Source organism: Nerophis ophidion, linkage group LG06 (assembly GCF_033978795.1).
Source record: "Nerophis ophidion isolate RoL-2023_Sa linkage group LG06, RoL_Noph_v1.0, whole genome shotgun sequence".
NCBI classification, from domain to species: domain Eukaryota; kingdom Metazoa; phylum Chordata; class Actinopteri; order Syngnathiformes; family Syngnathidae; genus Nerophis; species Nerophis ophidion.
This window is the reverse complement of record NC_084616.1, coordinates 17,106,512-17,125,537: the sequence shown is the minus strand read 5'-3', so window position 1 is coordinate 17,125,537 and position 19,026 is coordinate 17,106,512. Positions and strand designations below refer to the sequence as shown.

Here is a 19,026-nt window from a genome sequence, read left to right as displayed (position 1 = left end):
GCTTTGTCTTCCAGTCAGTGCTGGATTATTGTATTGTCTTGTCGATGTCGCTCTCGTGTCACGTATGTCATGTCGCTCTTGTCGTTGCAGCGTAGCGTTAAACTATAATTCGTTAGATGTTTGTAGCTCACTGTTTTTTGTTTCCTGCTTCCTATTTTGTCTTTGTTCAACACGTAACGACTTCTGTTCCCTGTTCTGTTTATGCTAGCCTCCATGCTAAGCCTTTTGTTTTTGCTAGCTTCCAAGCTAAGGTCCTTTTATTTTCTAGCTCCCATGCTAGCTCTTTTTGTTTGTTATCCGCTCACGTGCGCGTTTTTTGTTTGTACCCTTTGTTTATTTTTTGTCCTAGTGTTTTAAATTAAATCATGTTTTCCTGCAAAATGCCTCCCTCCTTCTCTGCATCTTGGGGTTCGTCAACAACAACCCTTGACATAATCGCCTTTATTAGCAGCAGCCGGGTTGAGACACAGAGTTGGAAATGCTGATGCGCGGACGCAGGAGGAAAAGGCATTGTGCTTGGAAATCAGAAGCCTATTGCGATTTATGAAAATAAAACAGTGTTATACCCTGAATTCCGGGCTCCCCTGGCAGTGTGTGGTGGTCCGAAGAACCCACTAGAGGGCTACCTCGACATGTACGTTTTCCTCAAAGTTTACGGAATACAGACAGACATTTGTTGTGTTGATCCAACGCGTACGTTATCTTCATTGGACACGCAACATTGTTGTGGTCGTTATTTCCATTTAAGACTAAATCCTCCTCATTAGAATTCATCACCACTCGGTGTTAGGTTTGATGGTTCCAACTACACGAAATTTTGGTTTGCCAAACACTATTAGTCGTCTAATTTATGGATTTTTTTTCTTCGCTGACGGCCGTAATACAAATTGTTTCCACAAAAAATAAAAAAATTAAAAATAAAATGCTCAATGCAAGTCCTGTACTGTCCTTCTATTCGGTGCTTTCAACCGGAAGTAGAAATGCGTTTTTTTACTCGTATGGATTCTTCGTTCATCACTCCAAGCAACGTTTGTAAGTTTTACAATATAACTAAAACAATTCTTACTTACCAAACCGTCCCACGTGCGACATCTGTAGGAGTGTTTTCACGCATATTTGCAAGCCGGCGTCGTTAGCATTAGCTAATGTGCTAACACGTTCCCGAGTGTCTGGGTTAGTGTTATTAACTTACAAAGCCATTCTTTTTGTAGTGTTCCAGTTTCACAAATTCCTATGTGGTCCTCTCCAAGGTTTCTCATAGTCATCATTGCCCACTGGGTGTGAGTTCTCCTTGCCCTTATGTGGGTTCTTCCGAGGATGTTGTAGTTGTAGTGGTTTGTACAGTCCTTTGAGAAATTTGTGATTTAGGGCTATATAAATAAACATTCATTGATTGATTGAAATAAGTGTTTGATGAGCATTCCTCAACCCTATCAGTATTTATTGCCACCTTTCCCAACTTCTTTGTCATGTGTTGCTGGCATCAAATTGTAAAGTTAATGATTATTTGCACACAAAAAAAATAAAGTTTATCAGTTTGAACATCAAATATGTTGTCTTTGTAGCATATTCAACTGAATATGGGTTGAAAAGGATTTGCAAATCGTTGTATTCCGTTTATATTTCCATTTAACACAATTTCCCAACTCATATGGAAACGGGGTTTGTAGTAGACGTCCGTGTTTTACCGGATATGTACCAGTCCGTACAAACCAATACCGATTATTCCGATTTTACATTTTAAGGCATTTATTATTTGTATGGATGTACTGCACTACACAACACTACACAACACTACACAACACTACACACAACTACACGAGAAGAATAATGAAGAGTCTGGGTAGAAGACAACAACAAATCAAATAAAATGTCATATTTGTCCAGATTTGATGTCTCCTTGTCGTGCCGCCGAGTTATGTCGTGTACGCTTCTGTCTAATGCAATCTGGGATAAAATAAATCTGCAGGGGGGCAAGAAATGTGTAAACCTTGTAGTCTTCCTTTTACAGACAACTACAAGCTGCTAAAATGAGGAAACATTGGGTTGTTTTTTTCTTAGTCGATTCGCCCAAAAAATAATTTGCGCCGTTCCCTGTAGAGCTAATAAACTCTAATTGTTCTTTTTCCGAAGGGGAAAAAAAATACATCATTAACTGTACTGCCTGAAATAGGAGCTATGGTCATGCAGAATGCTGGCAAAAAAAAAGCAAAACATTTCAAACTCGACTCTGACCTTAGTTTTATACCACACATAAAAAAAATATGACAAAAATAGTTTTTTTTATGTGAATTCTGAATTATATTTATGTAGCGCTTTTCTCTAGTGACTCAAAGCGCTTTACATAGTGAAACCCAATATCTAAGTTACATTTAAACCGGTGTGGGTGGCACTGGGAGCAGGTGGGTAAAGTGTCTTGCCCAAGGACACAGCGGCAGTGACTAGGATGGCGGTAGCGGGAATCGAACCTGCAACCCTCAAGTTGCTGGCACGGCCACTCTACCAACCGAGCTATGCCTACTGACACCCACTACTACCGACCACGCAGTCTGATCGTTTATATATCAATGATGAAATATTAACATTGCAACACATGCCAATACGGCCTTTTTAGTTTACTAAATTGCAATTTTAAATTTCCCACGGAGTTTCTTGTTGAAAACGTCCCGGAATGATGACGCGTGCGTGTGACGTTATTGGTTGGATGAGAATATTAGCCCAGCACCACACACGGCTAAGAGTCGTCTCTTTTCATCGCATAATTACACAGTATTTTGGACATCTGTGTTGCTGAATCTTTTGCAATTTGTTCAATTAATAATGGAGACTATAAAGAATAATGTTGTTGGTAGAAAGCGGTGGATTGCAGCTGCCTTTAGCAACCGAAACACAGCCGGTGTTTCTTTGTTTGTTGTGAAGCTTTAACACAGAGCGGTCAAGCGCACATGTTTCTCTATGTCAACCAGCAAGTTTTTGGATGGGAAAATTGTGATATTAAGTCAGCTCTTACCGGAGACATCAGTGGATTATACCTCCTCCTACTGCAGCTCAAAAAGGTGGCTGTGATCTTGGCTCCTCGGCTTCTCTGAGAGACACTGGCGTTCACCGCAGCCCTCCGACTTTCAGGTATGACTTTACAATCTCACTAACACACTATTAAAACAATAAGCAGATAAGGGATCTTCCAGAATTATCCTCGTAAATGTGTCTAATTACATCTGAAAAGGTCCCACTGCCACCTGGAGCCGACGCCTTTTCTTTTTTTTCTTTTTTTGTGCTTCACTCTAACTTTCCTCATCCACAAATCTTTCATCGCGTCTCAAATTAATGGGGAAATCGTCGCTTTCTCGGTCCGAATAGCTTTTGCTGCTAGAGGCTAGGATTGTAAACAATGTGAGGATGTGAGGAGCCCTACAACCCGTGACGTCACGCACACATCGTCTGCTACTTCCAGTAAAGGCAAGGCTTTTTTATTAGCGACCTAAAGTTGCGAACTTTATTGTGGATGTTCTCTACTAAATCTTTTCAGCAAAAATATGGTAATATCGCGAAATGATCAAGTATGACACATAGAATGGACCTGCTATCCCCGTTCATATAAGAAAATTTAATTTCAGTAAGCCTTTAAAGTGCCCTCTTTCCGGATTGTAATAGAGATCCATCTGGATTCATGAACTTCATTTTAAACATTTCTTCACAAAAAAAGAAATCTTTAACATCAATATTTATGGAACATGTCCACAAAAAATCTAGCTGTCAACACTGAATATTGCATTTTTGTATTTTTTTTTCACAGTTGATTACACTCATATTGTGTTGAAGTATTATTCAATAAATATATTTATAAAGGATTTTTGAAGTGTTGTTATTTTTAGAAAACATTTTTTTAAATCTCACGTACCCCTTGGCATACCTTCAAATACCCGCAGGGGTACGTGTACCCCCATTTGAGAACCACTGGTATAGATTATTATAACGCCCTGATACTCCAAAATTCAGCGGCACGCGTCCTGACGAAGACCAGAAGGCGGGCTCACATTACACCAGTTTTAAAATCTCCGCATTGGCCCCCTGTGTGTTTCAGGATACATTTCAAGGTTCTTATTATGTTTTTTTTTTTTTTTTATGGTATTGGGCCTTCTTATCTTTCAGATTTGCTTTTACCCTACGACACAAAGTCACGGGACGGCATCTTTCCACCATTATGGCCCCCCGTCTATGGAACAGCTTGCCGGAAGACCTCAGGGCTGCCGAGAACGTTCATGTTTTTAAGAGTAGGCTTGGGACCCACCTTTTTTGATTTGGCTTTTACCTGATATTAATCATTTAATGGAAGTCATTTGCCTTTTACTTTTTATCCTATTAGTTATGCAATATTTTTTTCTTTGTTTTATTTATTTATTATTAATTCACTGTATATATATATATTTTTAATCTTCATATGTCTTACATGTATTTTATGGTTCTTACTATTTTACAAGTTTTCGTCACGGCCCGGGTGCATTCAGCTGGGCACACCTCCAATCGTCTATGAGCAATCAACACACCTGTCGCTGATGAGAGGACCTGCCTTCTTAAGCCAGTCCAAATCTGCATCCTGTGCCAGAACATAGCTACCTGTCCTGTACAGTAAGCCAAACCTGTCAAGCTCTATGCATTCTTTCTCTCTCTGTGTTTTTTCTCGCTCCGTGTTGTCGTTTCTCCATTCCCGCGTTTCGAGCTGTGTGTCTCGTCTCCCCGTACTCCCTCTGGTTGCCTTGACCTCCTGCCTAGACACGTAATATAACGCCTCGCTATTGCTCCCGACTACCTACCTGTCTCACGAACCTTCCAGCCTGCCTTTCCCCTCCGGGACTTCCCCCTCTAGCTCAACACTCTCGTAGCAGACAACAGTTAATTCATACGATGCGACGTGGAGGTGTCGCTTTCTTTGATCTATTGGACAGCCACAGGAAGACCTTATCATGACCTTAAATATACAAAGCAGAGAGGGGGCAAACCCGACACCGCTCCAAGCACCTTTTCTTTGAACTGTTCACGACCGAGTGCAGCAGCTGTTTATAATCCCCTCCTCTTAAAAGCAGCTGCAGCTATGTAATTAGAAAATGCCCAAATAAAAGAGGAGGGGTGTGGAACCCTTGTTCGAGGGTGCAAGTGCACGCGCACTCCTCATGAGCTAAATTTAATCCTGTCTCTGTTTGACTGTCTCTGTTTGATTCCTTGCTTATTGTATTTGTTGAATAGATAGTTCGGTGTTTGAACCTGACAATAAGTGTTTATAATATCCATTGTTAGCATTTCTAATTATTTCTTTGTAGAACTAAATGGTTCAAGATGTAGCTTAAAGATATAGATTATGGGTTTCACAATGTAAAGCGCTTTGAGTCTGTAGAGAAAAGCGCTATATAAATATAATTCACTTCACTTACTGTTAGAATAATTATGTATATATTATCACACTAACTTTAATATGCTTTAAGTTTGTTGCTTTAGTCATTAGCTATTGTGCTCAAGTTAGACTTTTTCTAATCTATGCAAGGACAAAACTTCTTGTCTGAGGGGTGGCCTCAGCCACAGATGTTATCTTTGTTTTAGCCCGCTAACAGCCAAGGACTTGAAGTACTTCAACGAAGATAAGATGACAACACGCAGACGAAGCGGGAACAAGGCGAAATCAGAAATTCCCCAGCACATTCCGTCACGTACTGTGCGTCCTGGACCTACTTTGCATAATATATGTAACTACTCCTTTTAGAGGCGGCCTCAGTGATGTTGACTATGGAACTCTGAAAAAAAGAGGGACACGTGAGCTGAACCTTAGAGCGTAGGGCGAGACCGTGACTAAATGTGCAGCGCCATGCGTTCTCCTCATGAGCTAAATTGAACTCTGTCTCTGCATGATTCCTTGCTTCTTGTCAAGTTTAATAGATATCATCAGTGTTTGAACCTAACACTTACATGTGGTAACGTTACTGTAGTGTAAACCAGTGTTTCTTAACCACTGTTTCTCAGTTGCAATACACGTTTCCACCACATGTGGCAGTAATGACAATGTCAAACAAACAGAAGAAGTCCGGCGCTTTAAGCGCAAAAAAGTATGACTAATGTGGTGAAGCTGTATTTTCGTTTGTGTTTTAATTTTATCGACAGTTTATGCCAGAAAAATATAGATTTTTATCATTCCTTATTCATTTTGTTAGTTTTTAATTTAGTTCATCTTTGAAATTTTATTTATGGAACATGCAAGCAGATCAACAAAAAAATACTATTTTACAGAGAATTTTACCTCCGTATTGGTTGTTGATGTACTGACTAGAAAATGTTTTTGTTGGGCGGTTTTTACCTCCTGGTAGTTCTGGCTGGCCGGGAAAAGAGATTTGAAGGTGGAGCCGAAACTGACGATGTTGAACAGGCAGCCTGGTACCAGACTCTTGAGGATCACCACCATGGCATCCTGGGAAAGACCAGAACTCATCATCATCATCATAGTCGTCGTCATCGTCAAATATTACATGTCTTATGACTAGCAGACACTATGTCTAAATTATTGTGGATTGTGCTACAAACATGATGCTACTAGTAGGTCCGAAGCAAAGAAAGACCGGCCCAAGATCTTTTTCCGAAAGAAATAGTGTGGAAATTTTAAGCTGGTGGCTACCACACAAATTTCCGATTGCTAACATTGGAGTTAGCATTTTGATTTGAGCATCAAAAGTCACTTACTAGTTTAGCAGGAACACAGCCAAGGCAGCATCGCTCTGAACTTTTTGTTTCTTTGGTTTTTTTGCAGCTTGGGCCATGATATCAGTAATTGCACGTCTTTGAGCTCACGCCAGCCGGGCCAATGTTGATCCTTGACTGTCCTTTTTCCCTGGTTGCCTCCTTTTTTCTTTATTTGTCTCCTCAGACAAAACTTTTCGTTTATTTACTTTTTTAGCATCTTGGGCCAAATCAGTAATTGCACTTCTTTGAGCTCAACACCAGCGAGTGAAAGCCGGGCCAATGTTGATCCTTGACTGTCCTTCTTCCCAAGTTGCCTCCTTTTTTCTGTTTTGTCTCCTCAGGCAAAACTTTTCGTTTCTTTGGTTTTTTTGCAGCTTGGGCCATATCAGTAATTGCACGTCTTCGAGCTCACGCCAGCGAGCGAAAGCCAGGCCAATGTTGATCCTTGACGGTCCTTTTTCCCGGGTTGCCTCCTTTTTTCTGTTTTGTCTCCTTAAACAAAACTTTTCAATTCTTTGGTTGTATAGCAGCTTGGCCCATATTAGTAATTGCACGTCTTTGAGCTCAACATCAGCGAGTGAAAGCCGGGCCACTGTTGATCCTTGACTGTCCTTTTACCTGGGTTGCCTCCTTTTTTCTTTATTTGTCTCCTCAGGCAAAACTTTTCATTTCTTTGGTTGTATAGCAGCTGGGCCCATATCAGTAATTGTACGTCTTTGAGCTCAAACCAGTGAGTGAAAGCTGGGTCAATGTTGATCCTTGACTGTCCTTTTACCCAGGTTGCCCCCTTTTTTCTTTATTTGTCTCCTCAGACAAAACTTTTCGTTTCTTAAGTTTTTTAGCAGCTTGGGCCATATCAGTAATTGCACGTCTTCAAGCTCAACACCAGCAAGTGAAAGCCGGGCCAATGTTGATATTTGACTGTCCTTTTTCCCGGGTTGCCTCCTTTTTTCTGTTTTGTCTCCTCAGGCAAAACTTTTCGTTTCTTCGGTTGTTTAGTAGTTTGGCCCATATCAGTAATTGTACGTCTTTGAGCTCACACCAGCGAGTGAAAGCCAGGTCAATGTTGGTCCTTGACTGTCCTTTTACCCGGGTTGCCCCCTTTTTTCTTTATTTGTCTCCTCAGACAAAACTTTTCGTTTCTTTGGTTGTTTAGCAGCTTGGGCCATATCAGTAATTGCACATATTCGAGCTCACGCCAGCGAGTCAAAGCCGGGTCAATGTTGATCCTTGACTGTCCTTTTATCCGGGTTGCCCCCTTTTTTCCTTTATTTGTCTCCTCAGACAAAACGTTTCATTTCTTTGGTTGTTTAGCAGCTTGGGCCATATCAGTAATTGCACATATTCGAGCTCACGCCAGCGAGTCAAAGCCGGGTCAATGTTGATCCTTGACTGTCCTTTTATCCGAGTTGCCCCCTTTTTTCTTTATTTGTCTCCTCAGACAAAACTTTTCATTTTGTTTGGTTGTTTAGCAGCTTGGGCCATATCAGTAATTGCACATATTCGAGCTCACGCCAGCGAGTCAAAGCCGGGCCAATGTTGATCCTTGACTGTCCTTTTTCCCGGGTTGGCTCCTATTTTTTGTTTTGTCTCCTCAGACAAAACTTTTCGTTTCTTTGGTTGTTTAGCACCTTGGGCCATATTAGTAATTGCACATCTTTGAGCTCACGCCAGCGAATGAAAGCCGGGCCAATGTTGATCTTTGACTGTCCTTTTTCCCGGGTTGCCTCCTTTTTTCTGTTTTGTCTCCTCAGGCAAAACTTTCGTTTCTTTGGTTGTTTAGTAGTTTGGCCCATATCAGTAATTGTACGTCTTTGAGCTCACACCAGCGAGTGAAAGCCGGGTCAATGTTGATCCTTGACTGTCCTTTTACCCGGGTTGCCCCCTTTTTTCTTGTTTTGTCTCCTCAGACAAAACTTTTCGTTTCTTTGGTTGTTTAGCAGCTTGGGCCATACCAGTAATTGCACATCTTTGATCTCACGCCAGCGAGCGAAAGCCGGGCCAATGTTGATCCTTGTTTGTCCTTTTACCCGGGTTGCCTCCTTTTTTCTTTATTTGTCTCCTCAAACAAAACTTTTCGTTTATTTATTTTTTTAGCAGCTTGGGCCAAATCAGTAATTGCACGTCTTTGAGCTCAACATCAGCGAGTGAAAGCCGGGCCAATGTTGATCCTTGACTGTCCTGGTTTTGTCTCCTTAAGCAAAACTTTTCGTTTCTCTGGTTGTTTTGCAGCTCGGGCCATGATATCAGTATTTGCATGTCTTTGATCTCACGCCAGCGATTGAAAACCGGGTCAATGTTATTCTTGACGGTCCTTTTACCCGGGTTGCCCCCTTTTTTCTTTATTTGTCTCCTCAGACAAAACTTTTCATTTCTTTGGTTTTCAGAGAAACACTGCAGGCTTACACACAAACATGCATCCACATCCACAAAAATATACGCCACACATCCATCCATGTTTTTACCGCTGGGGGCTTATCTCAGCTCCATTCGGGCGATAGGCGGGATACACCCTGGACAAGTCGCTACTTCATCCCAGGGCCAACACGGATAGACAACATTCACACACTGGGCCCAATTTGGTGTTGCCAATCAATCTATCCCCAGGTGCATTGAGGATTTCATGGAAGCTGCTTTTATACCCAAACATGGCACCCACCTGTTCCCAATTAGCCTGTTCACCTGCGGGATGTTCCAAATAAGCGTTTGATGAGCATTCCTCAACTTTGTCAGTGTTTTTTGCCACTTGTGCCAGCTTTTTTGAAACATGTTGCAGGCATCAAATTCCAAATAAGCTAAGATTTTGGGGCTGATCTGGATCAACGTCTGGATTCAGGATGAAGTAGTCTTTACTATTGATAGATAGGGCCTGGCGGAGGTCAGGGAGCGGTTACCTTGACGCGGTTGATGTTGACGCCGCTCATGCTGCCGCTGCGGTCGATGAGGAAGATGAACTCGCCGTGCACCTTCCTCAGGTCGGAGCGGACATGCTTAAGGTCGGGACACAAGTTGAGCATCACCACCGGGTTGTGGAGCACGTCCTTGTGCAGGCGCCTGTGGATGATCTCCACCTGGACGGGAGAGAAAGACGGGGTTTCCATGGAAACGTGCTGTTATGCTGTGTACACGCCTCATCTGCGACAGAGCAGAAAGCCGATGACTTCACATTATTGTTCATAAACATACGCTTGGAAAATGGCGACCAAACCCAATCATCAACATGGGGTCCAATTACTTTCTCTTGCACTGAAAATACGTTTCTACAGGAAAATGTGTCCTCGGTTTAGCAGGAATCAATCATTTGTTGGGTTTGTAGTATATGTTAGTCTAAGAAATAACATGTTTTGCATATGATGAGCAAGCAGTCGGCCAATTCTTGTAAGCTGTGGTCCATCATCTTGGGTAAGTACTAAAAGTCCGGACAGTTCTTCATAAGTAATACTTAGATTAGGGTGTGTCCAAACTACGGCCCATCTGCATCTTCAACTTGGCCCGCGAGGCGGCAGGAGTCTGGTAAGCAACTTAGCGGGGCGCAGCGTTTTTATATTATATCAAAACAGCCGGACGTCTAATAGCTGCCATTTTGTCACCGTCTGGCAGCCACAAAAAGCAACTTGAGCTGTTAAACATGTAACATACACGGCATTTACTTGTATGACACAAACTAAACAACCTTCCCTAGTCAGGGTGCTGAAAAAAAAATTAAACTAGTGCAAAAAATAAAAAAAACAAGGTCACAAATAACATAACCTGCTCATTGAACTCTGTGGATTTGATAAAAAAAAATTAAATAAAAATAAAAATCCAACCAGCATAAAAAAAAAAAAACAATTTCACTGATTTAAATCCATTACAAGGGATGATGGGAAAAATGCAAAACACTGTCCACTCCACGTTTAGCACATTTTAGCTGCTTGATATTTCGGATTTATTTCAAAACTTCAATGGGGCTGTCACGGAAATAAACAAGGTAGGGATAAAATCAATTTATTTACTTGTATATTAATCATATATGACCCAATCCAAACAACCTTCCCTAGTCAGGGTGCAGAAGAAGAAAAAACAGCGCTAAAATTCAACAAACATGGTCACAAATAACACAATTTGCTCATGGAACTCTGTGAATTTGATTTAAAAAAAAAAAAAAAAAAAAAAAAATCCAACCAGCATAAAAAAAACTGAATTACACAAATTCATATACATTACAAGGGATGATGGGAAAAATGCAAAACACTCTGTCCACCCCACGTTTAGCACATTTTAGCTGCTTGACATTTCTGATTGATTTCAAAACTTTAAGGAGGCTGTCACACAAAAAAACAAGGTAGGGATAAAATCAATTTATTCTCTTATATATTACTCATACTAACATTTATTTATATGACCCAATCCAAACAAACTTCCCTAGTCAGGGTGCAGAAAAAAAAATTCAGCCAGCGCTAAAATTCAACAAATATTGTCACAAACAACACAACCTGCTCATTGAACTCTGTGAATTTAATTTAAAAAAATCATCCAACCGGCAAAAAAAAAATCAAAATCCTATTCATTTAAATCCATTACAAGGGGTGATGGGAAAAATACAAAACGCTCTGTCCACAACACATTTGGCCCATTTTAACTGCTTGAAATTTCTGATTGATTTCAAAACTTTAATGGGGCTGTCTTGGAATTAAACAAGGTAGAGTGGAATCCATTTATACTCTTATTCAGTGAACATACTAACATTTACTTATATGACCCAATTCAAACAACCTTCCCTGGTCAGGGTGCAGAAAAAAAATGTCAACCAGCGCTAAAATTCAACAAATATTGTCACAAATAACACAACCTGCTCATTGAACTCGGTGGATTTGTTTAAAAAAAAAAATCCAACCAGCATAAAAAAACAGAATTACACTCATTTGAATCCATTATAAGGGATGATGGGAAAAATGCAAAACGCTCTGTCCACACCACATTCGGCACATTATAGCTGCTTGAAATTTCTGACTGATTTCAAAACTTCAAGGGGGCTGTCACGGAAATAAACAAGGTAGGGATAAAATCCATTTATATTCCTATACATGAATCATACTAACATTTACTTATACGACCCAATCCAAACAACCTTCCCTAGTCAGGGTGCGGAAAAAAAATTCCAACCAACGCTAAAATTTAACAAATATGGTTACAAATAACACAACTTGCTCATTCAACTCTGTGGATTTGATTTAAAAAAAAAAAATAATAAAAAATTGTGGGGCTTCAAGAACTGATATCTATTGGCTAGATTTCCTCCAGGCACAGCCGACCTTGCTGCGATGATTGCTTGATAAACACAGTAAGCTGTTGTTCAACGATTCATCACCGTCGTCCCCCGTGCCTCATCACACACCCACAGCGCCCCTCGGCCCGTGAGAAGGCGGAAAGGCCGGCATACTTGCCAACCTTGAGACCTCCGAATTCGGGAGATTGGGGAGCTCGGGGGATGAGGGGTGGGGGTTGATGGAGATAGTTATCTACATATATCCATATTTTAAGAGTTATTTCTATATATTCATAGTCATATTTTAAAACAGCTAATGTTTTTCCATTTGTTCACTTCTGATTGTCCGCTAGTAAAAATGTGTGTGTGTCAACCTTGGAGCTTTAGGAATGTAAGGAGTAGAAAAACTCCTTCTTCTTATCTCATCCTGTTCTCAGCTAAGGGGCACAATAGGCCTTTGTGTTCGTTACGGAAGGTGGGGGGAAAAGAGAGATATTAAAGGAGACAGCGCTTCCGTAAAATGTTTAGATCAATTTGGGCAATGCGATTGAAACGTGTTGTATCCAACTTGGTCTCCCAAAGCTTTGGAATAAAGTATCTTATATCCTAGTCTGTATGGGATTCATTTAGAATCAGCTTATGTGTCATCGAAAGAACTTGGAAGAGACATGTATGATATACATATATATATATATATACACACATATGTATACATATATATATATATACACACACACACATATATACACATACATATATATATATATATATATATACACACACATATATATATATCTGTATACATGTATGCATGTATACATATACACACACACACATATATATATATATAAATATATATATATATATATATATATATATATATATATATATATATATATATATATATATATATATATATATATATATATATATATGAAAGCTGTTAAAATGTGCAGTACAGTATGTGTGCTTGGGTCCTATTTTCCATCCATCCATCCATTTTCGACTGCTTGTCCATTTTAGGAACACTAATTCAAAACCTCACAATAATGTCTGATTGAACGCTTAAAACGTTAAAAAAAGATAATTGAAAGAGACACCCAGAATATACATGAAAATAAAGAATGTGGGATTTACACTATTAACTATGAACGATAAAACAAAGAATATTGACAACACAAGAATGTCAAACCTTCTTCCGATCGCAATATTTTACAAGCAAGCAAAACGCAACAAAAATGCAACAAACAGCGAAATATGAACCTACAATCTGATATATCACTAAGCTTTAGAACCTTGTAAGAAACATCACTGCAAATCATAATGGCAGCTTTAGTTTCCATCTTAAAGATCTAAAAAAAATATTTGGGAATGTCCCGCGGGCCAGATTGAACGGGCCTTAATTTGCCCAGGTCTGGTCTATATTATTAACAATATCTTCTTACACACGGGTGTGACAGTTAGGAACGAACCAATGGAACGAATGTGGCGATGGAGAGATGGCTGTTTGGTTTGGAGACTTTCTCACCTTCTTCTCGTTGCTGGAATCCTTCTTGGTCGCCTTGATGAAGTCGCTGCGGCCGCGAAGGAACTCGTCGTACTCGTCCGGCGTCATATCTCCGCTCTCCATGAGCACCTGAGGCAGGTGAGGTTCTGCAGACATCACGACAAGCTCACAACGCGACAGCATAGGAACAATTGCCCGGCCGAGGTCAAATAGAGAACAATGGAAGGATGCGGCGGTCAAGTTGATACATTTTGTTAGTGTTGTTCATTGTTCTCTGAGTAGTTTCACAATTTCTACCATTTCACACTACAAAATAAAACAAGTAGGCACAATTCCTGCTGGTATTTTATCGGATCAATATCGGTAATGGCCAACACATAAGATTCCAATGTTGGAAAATGAAAAAGAGCTGAGTACAATTTAAAAAAAAGTTGTATGAAGACAACCCTAAATCCAACTTGTTACCTACTGTAAAATATGTGTAATATTCCACATATATATATATATATATATATATATATATATATATACATATATATATATATATATATATACATATATATATATACATATATATATATACATATATATATATATATATATATATATATATATATATATATATATATATATATATATATATATATATATATATATATATATATATATATATATATATATATATATATATATATGTCTTGATTGGATTATCCAGAGAATAGTGCTCGATACCGTGGTAGATCGCAATATGTAGGTGTGGGAAAAATCACAAGACTACTTCATCTCTACAGAACTGTTTCATGAGGGGTTCCCTCGATCATCAGGGGATGATTGAGGGATGATTGAGGGAATCTCCTGATGATTGAGGGAACCCCTCATGAAACAGTTCTGTAGAGATGAAGTAGTCTTGTGATTTTTCCCACACCTACATATATATATATATATATGTGTGTGTGTGTGTGTCTGTGTGTGTGTGTGGGAAAAATCACAAGACTACTTCATCTCTACAGAACTGTTTCATGAGGGGTTCCCTCAATCGTCAGGAGATTTTAATGGAAGCATTCACATACAATGGTTTGTATAGGGCACAGAGTGGGTAGGTACAGGCAGGCGTAGGGGCGTGATGATTGGTTCATGTGTTACCTAGAAGGTGTTTCCGTCTGTGACAGCTTGCTGATATCATTTCACTGCCTTTTGTTGAGGGATGACAGGTCTGGGTGATATATAATAAACAGTTTCTCTTTAAAGCATAGGTTGCATCTTTTATTACCACTGTTGTGTCACACCTGGGTGAAGTCTTGTCTGGTTTTCGTCTGGTGTCATATGGTCTTTTCATTTCCTGTTTTATTTTGAAAGTTTAACTCTCCCTCTCATTTCAGATCACTTGCCCTTCCTCCTGTTTCACTGGTCTGACGTCACTCCTGATTGCCTGATTGTGCCCACCTGTGTCACACGCCCTCATGTGTATAAATGTCTCGTCCTCCCCTTGTCTTGTGCCGGAGTGTCTCGTTACTTCATGTGCGTACCTCCAGCGTTCCCTGCCATAGCTTTGACCACAGCCACGTTCTTGTACCTTTTTGGATCCACGGGAGTAATTTGATTTGTAAGTTTTGCCAGGTAAGATTATCTTCCTAGTATCGGCTCCTTTAGAGCGGCTTTTGTTATACTTAGTAGTGTTTTGTTCATAGCCCCTTTTTTCCCTCCGTAGACGGAGCGTTTTGAGTTATTGATATTTTTGTTTAGTTAAGAGCTCAGGTCAGTTGTGTTTTTATAGCTTGTTTTGTTTCTCCCGTTTTGGACCCCTTCCCTTGATCAAATAAATACATTGTACTTAAATCCTGCATCTGTGTTCAGAGTCCTGTTCTGGTCGTGACACGTTGTAAGGTGCGCTGGATGCAAGAATTTGCCATGTTATTGAATATTCAACATTATTGTGTTTGAGGTTCCAAATGTGCTTGCTGAGTTCTGTAGAATTCCGGAGGCTCTGGTTTCTAAAAGAAGCCTTGGGATTATTCCATCTGGCTTTAAACTCTCCTTCGGTTAATCCTACGTACGTGTCGGATGTGTTAATGTCATTGCGTGTTACCTTTGCTTGGTAAACGACTGATGTCTGTAAGCACCCCCCGTTGAGAGGGCAAGCAGGTTTCCTGCGGCAGTTGCAGTCCTTATTGGTTTCGGAGTCGTTCAGAGATGAAGTAGTCTTGTGATTTTTCCCACACACACATATATTGCGCTCTACCACGGTATCGAGCACTATTCTCTGGATGATCTAATTAAGACATTTATATATAGATATATATACTGTATATACATATATATATATATACACACCATTCCTACCGTCAAGCATGGTGGTGGTAGTATTGGACACGGTTAGGTGTTCCAACAGGACAATGAGCCCAAACACATGTCAAAAGTGGTAAAGGAATGTCTAAATCAGACTAAAATTAAGGTTTTAGAATGGCCTTCCCAAAGACCGGACTTAAATGTGTGGACAATGCTGACGAAACTAGTCCTAAAGTATTGGAAACTCAAGACAGACATGAAATTATGTTCTTTACCTTTTGACCAAGACTATATATATGTATGTGTATATATATATATATATATATATATATATATATATATATATATATATATATATATATATATATATATATATATATATATATATATATATATATGTATATATATATATATATATATATATATATATATATATATATATATATATATATATATAGGGCTTCACGGTGGCCGAGGGGTTAGTACGTCTGCCTCACAATACGAAGGTCCTGCAGTTCTGGGTTCAAATCCAGGCTCGGGATCTTTCTGTGTGGAGTTTGCGTGTTCTCCCCGTGAATGCGTGGGTTCCCTCCGGGTACTCCGGCTTCCTCCCACCTCCAAAGACATGCACCTGGGGATAGGTTGATTGGCAACACTAAATTGGCCCTAGTGTGTGAATGTGAGTGTGAATGTTGTCTGTTTATCTGTGTTGGCCCTGCGATGAGATGGCGACTTGTCCAGGGTGTACCCCGCCTTCCGCCCGATTGTAGTTGAGATAGGCGCCAGCGGCCCCGCGACCCCAAAAGGGAATAAGCGGTAGAAAAATGGATGGATGGATATATATTTATATATATATATATATATATATATACACGCATATATTATATATGTGTGTATATATATGCATATGTACATATATATTATATATATGTGTGTGTGTATATATGTATATATACATATATACACATATAAATATATACATATATGCACATATAAATATGTACATATATATATATATATCAGTATGAGTATTATAATATTTGGAGTTTAATTGAATGGAACAATATTGGGATGGAGAATTAGTTCCCTGAGCTCACCTAAATCGGTCACGAATGGCCGCGGGTTTGTTTGCCAACAAATCCTCTATAAGAGAAGACCCTGGGCTGGAGGAGACGAGCAGCCCACACATACTTAAAAACAAGAAGAGTCGGCGAGACGAGAAAAACAAAGACCCCGAAGCTCCTCGCCCACACAACGTTGAGAGCAGACATAGAAGCTTCTGGAGCGTGACCTTGTCCACGTACCGCTGGGGTAGATGAGGATCTTCACCGGACAGTCGTAAGTGTACTTGTCCGCCAGGGTGATGACCACGCTGGTGGCCGAGCGGGCCAGAGGGTCTGCGTCGGCTCGGATGGCGTGGGACGGGCTCTCCACACCTACGTGACAAAAATCCACTACAGTTTTGAAAAAAGGAATATCTTATCTCACAGATAAATCTTTTTTTTTTAAGTATAAACACAAGATTATCAAAAACCCAATAAATAAGGTGTGGGGCTCCCCAGGGCTCAATCCTAGGTCCCTTTTTTTTTTTTCATGTTTACATGCTGTCTCTTGGGGACAACATCCTGGGGACACCGATAGACAGTAGGGATGTCACATTTTTGTAAATACCGCGGTTTCAAAATGCTAACAAAAACGCCGTGGTATACGACAGTGTCAAACGAGAACTTGGGAGTATGTCGTTTTCTTCCTGGCATAACAACATAACATTGCATGATTTCAAAGGTGGGCATAGTGAAATAAATTTGTTAACTTACAGGTTGAGCTTGTTTCCTCTATCTTCTATCCACATGTTTACTCCCCGCCCTGCTGATTCCTCTTTGTTGTTTTTGGCGGACGGCACCATGCGCAAATAACACCTGTGACGGCCTTTTACGGGTGCTTTGAGTGCAGGTGTGTGCACTTGGTGGGATATTACTGCCAAACGTATTAATTAGAAGAGAGTTTGTTTTTATATTTGCAAATGGGTTTTTTGGGGGGAAGTTTTTATACGAGCAAATCTTTTTTTAATTGAAGAAAACATGTTTTGTACTTTTTTTACATGCAGAAAATAGTTTTTACTTGCAAATCACTTTTTCCTACTTGAAAAGAATTGTTAGGTTTTTTTTATCGAAGAAAAAAAAATGTATACTTGCAAATCGTTTTTTAATTGAAGAAAAACTGGTTTTATGCTAGCAAATTGAAAAAAAAATATTTTTTTTACATGCAGAAAATTATTTTTACTTGCAAATCACATTTTCCTACTTGCAGGGAATTGTTGTTGTTTTTTTGTTTGTTTTTTACTTGCGAATCGTTTTTTTATTGAAGAAAAACATGTTTTTGTACTTGCAAATCGTTTTTTTAATTCAAGAAAAACAGTTTTTATGCTAGCAAATTGAATATATATTTTTTTACATGCAGAAAATTGTATTTACTTGCAAATAATTTTTTTTTTTACTTGCAGAAAATTGTTGTTTTTATTTAACTTGCGAATAGTTTTTTTAATTGAAGAAAAATATATTTTTATATTTGGAAATGTTTTTTTAATTGAAGAAAAATTGTTTTTAGGCTAGCAAATTGAAGAAAAACATTTTTTTTGCATGCAGAAAATAGTTTTTACTTGCAAATCACTTTTTCCTACTTGCAGAGGATTGTTTTTCTGTTTTTTTTACTTGCGAATCTGTTTTTTTTTTTTTAATAAAAAAATATTTTTATACTTGCAAATCGTTTTTTAATTGAAGAAAAACTGTTTTTATGCCAGCAAATTGAAGAAAAAAAATGTTTTTACATGCAGAAAATTGTTTTTACTTGCAAATTTTTTGTTTTCTACTTGCGGAAAATTGCTGTTGTTTTTATTTAACTTGTGAATGGTTTTTATTAATTGAAGAACATTTGTTTTTATACTTTCAAATAATTTTTCTTATGGAAGAAAAAAACGTTACACTTTTAAAAAATGTTTATCTTTGAAGAAAAAAAATGTTTATACTTGTGATTTTTTTTTTTCCATGCAGAAAATTGTTTTTACTTGCAAATCAGTTTTTCCTACTTGCAGAGAGTTGTTGGTTTTTTTTGGTTTTTTTACTTGCGAATCTTTTTATTTATTGAAGAAAAAAAAATGTTTTTATGCTAGCATTTTTTTGTTTAATGAAGAAAAAATATTTTTTTTACATGCAGAAAATTGTTTTTACTTGCAAATTATTTTTTTCTACTTGTGGAAAATTGA

General features: G+C 38.8%; 1 protein-coding gene across 2 annotated transcripts in view; it reads right to left on the bottom strand.

Moving 5' to 3' along the window:
* The window catches only part of vwa5b1 (von Willebrand factor A domain containing 5B1), a 93,199-nt gene that overhangs the window by 50,890 nt on the left and 23,283 nt on the right, over positions 1-19,026 (bottom strand). For both annotated transcript variants that reach the window (XM_061902854.1, XM_061902855.1), the window contains exons 6-9: positions 17,069-17,200; positions 13,500-13,624; positions 9,618-9,794; positions 6,344-6,454 (exon numbers count right to left, since the gene is read on the bottom strand). In XM_061902854.1, the coding sequence (XP_061758838.1) occupies positions 6,344-6,454; positions 9,618-9,794; positions 13,500-13,624; positions 17,069-17,200 (545 nt within the window). The remainder of the gene's footprint in view (positions 1-6,343; positions 6,455-9,617; positions 9,795-13,499; positions 13,625-17,068; positions 17,201-19,026) is intronic.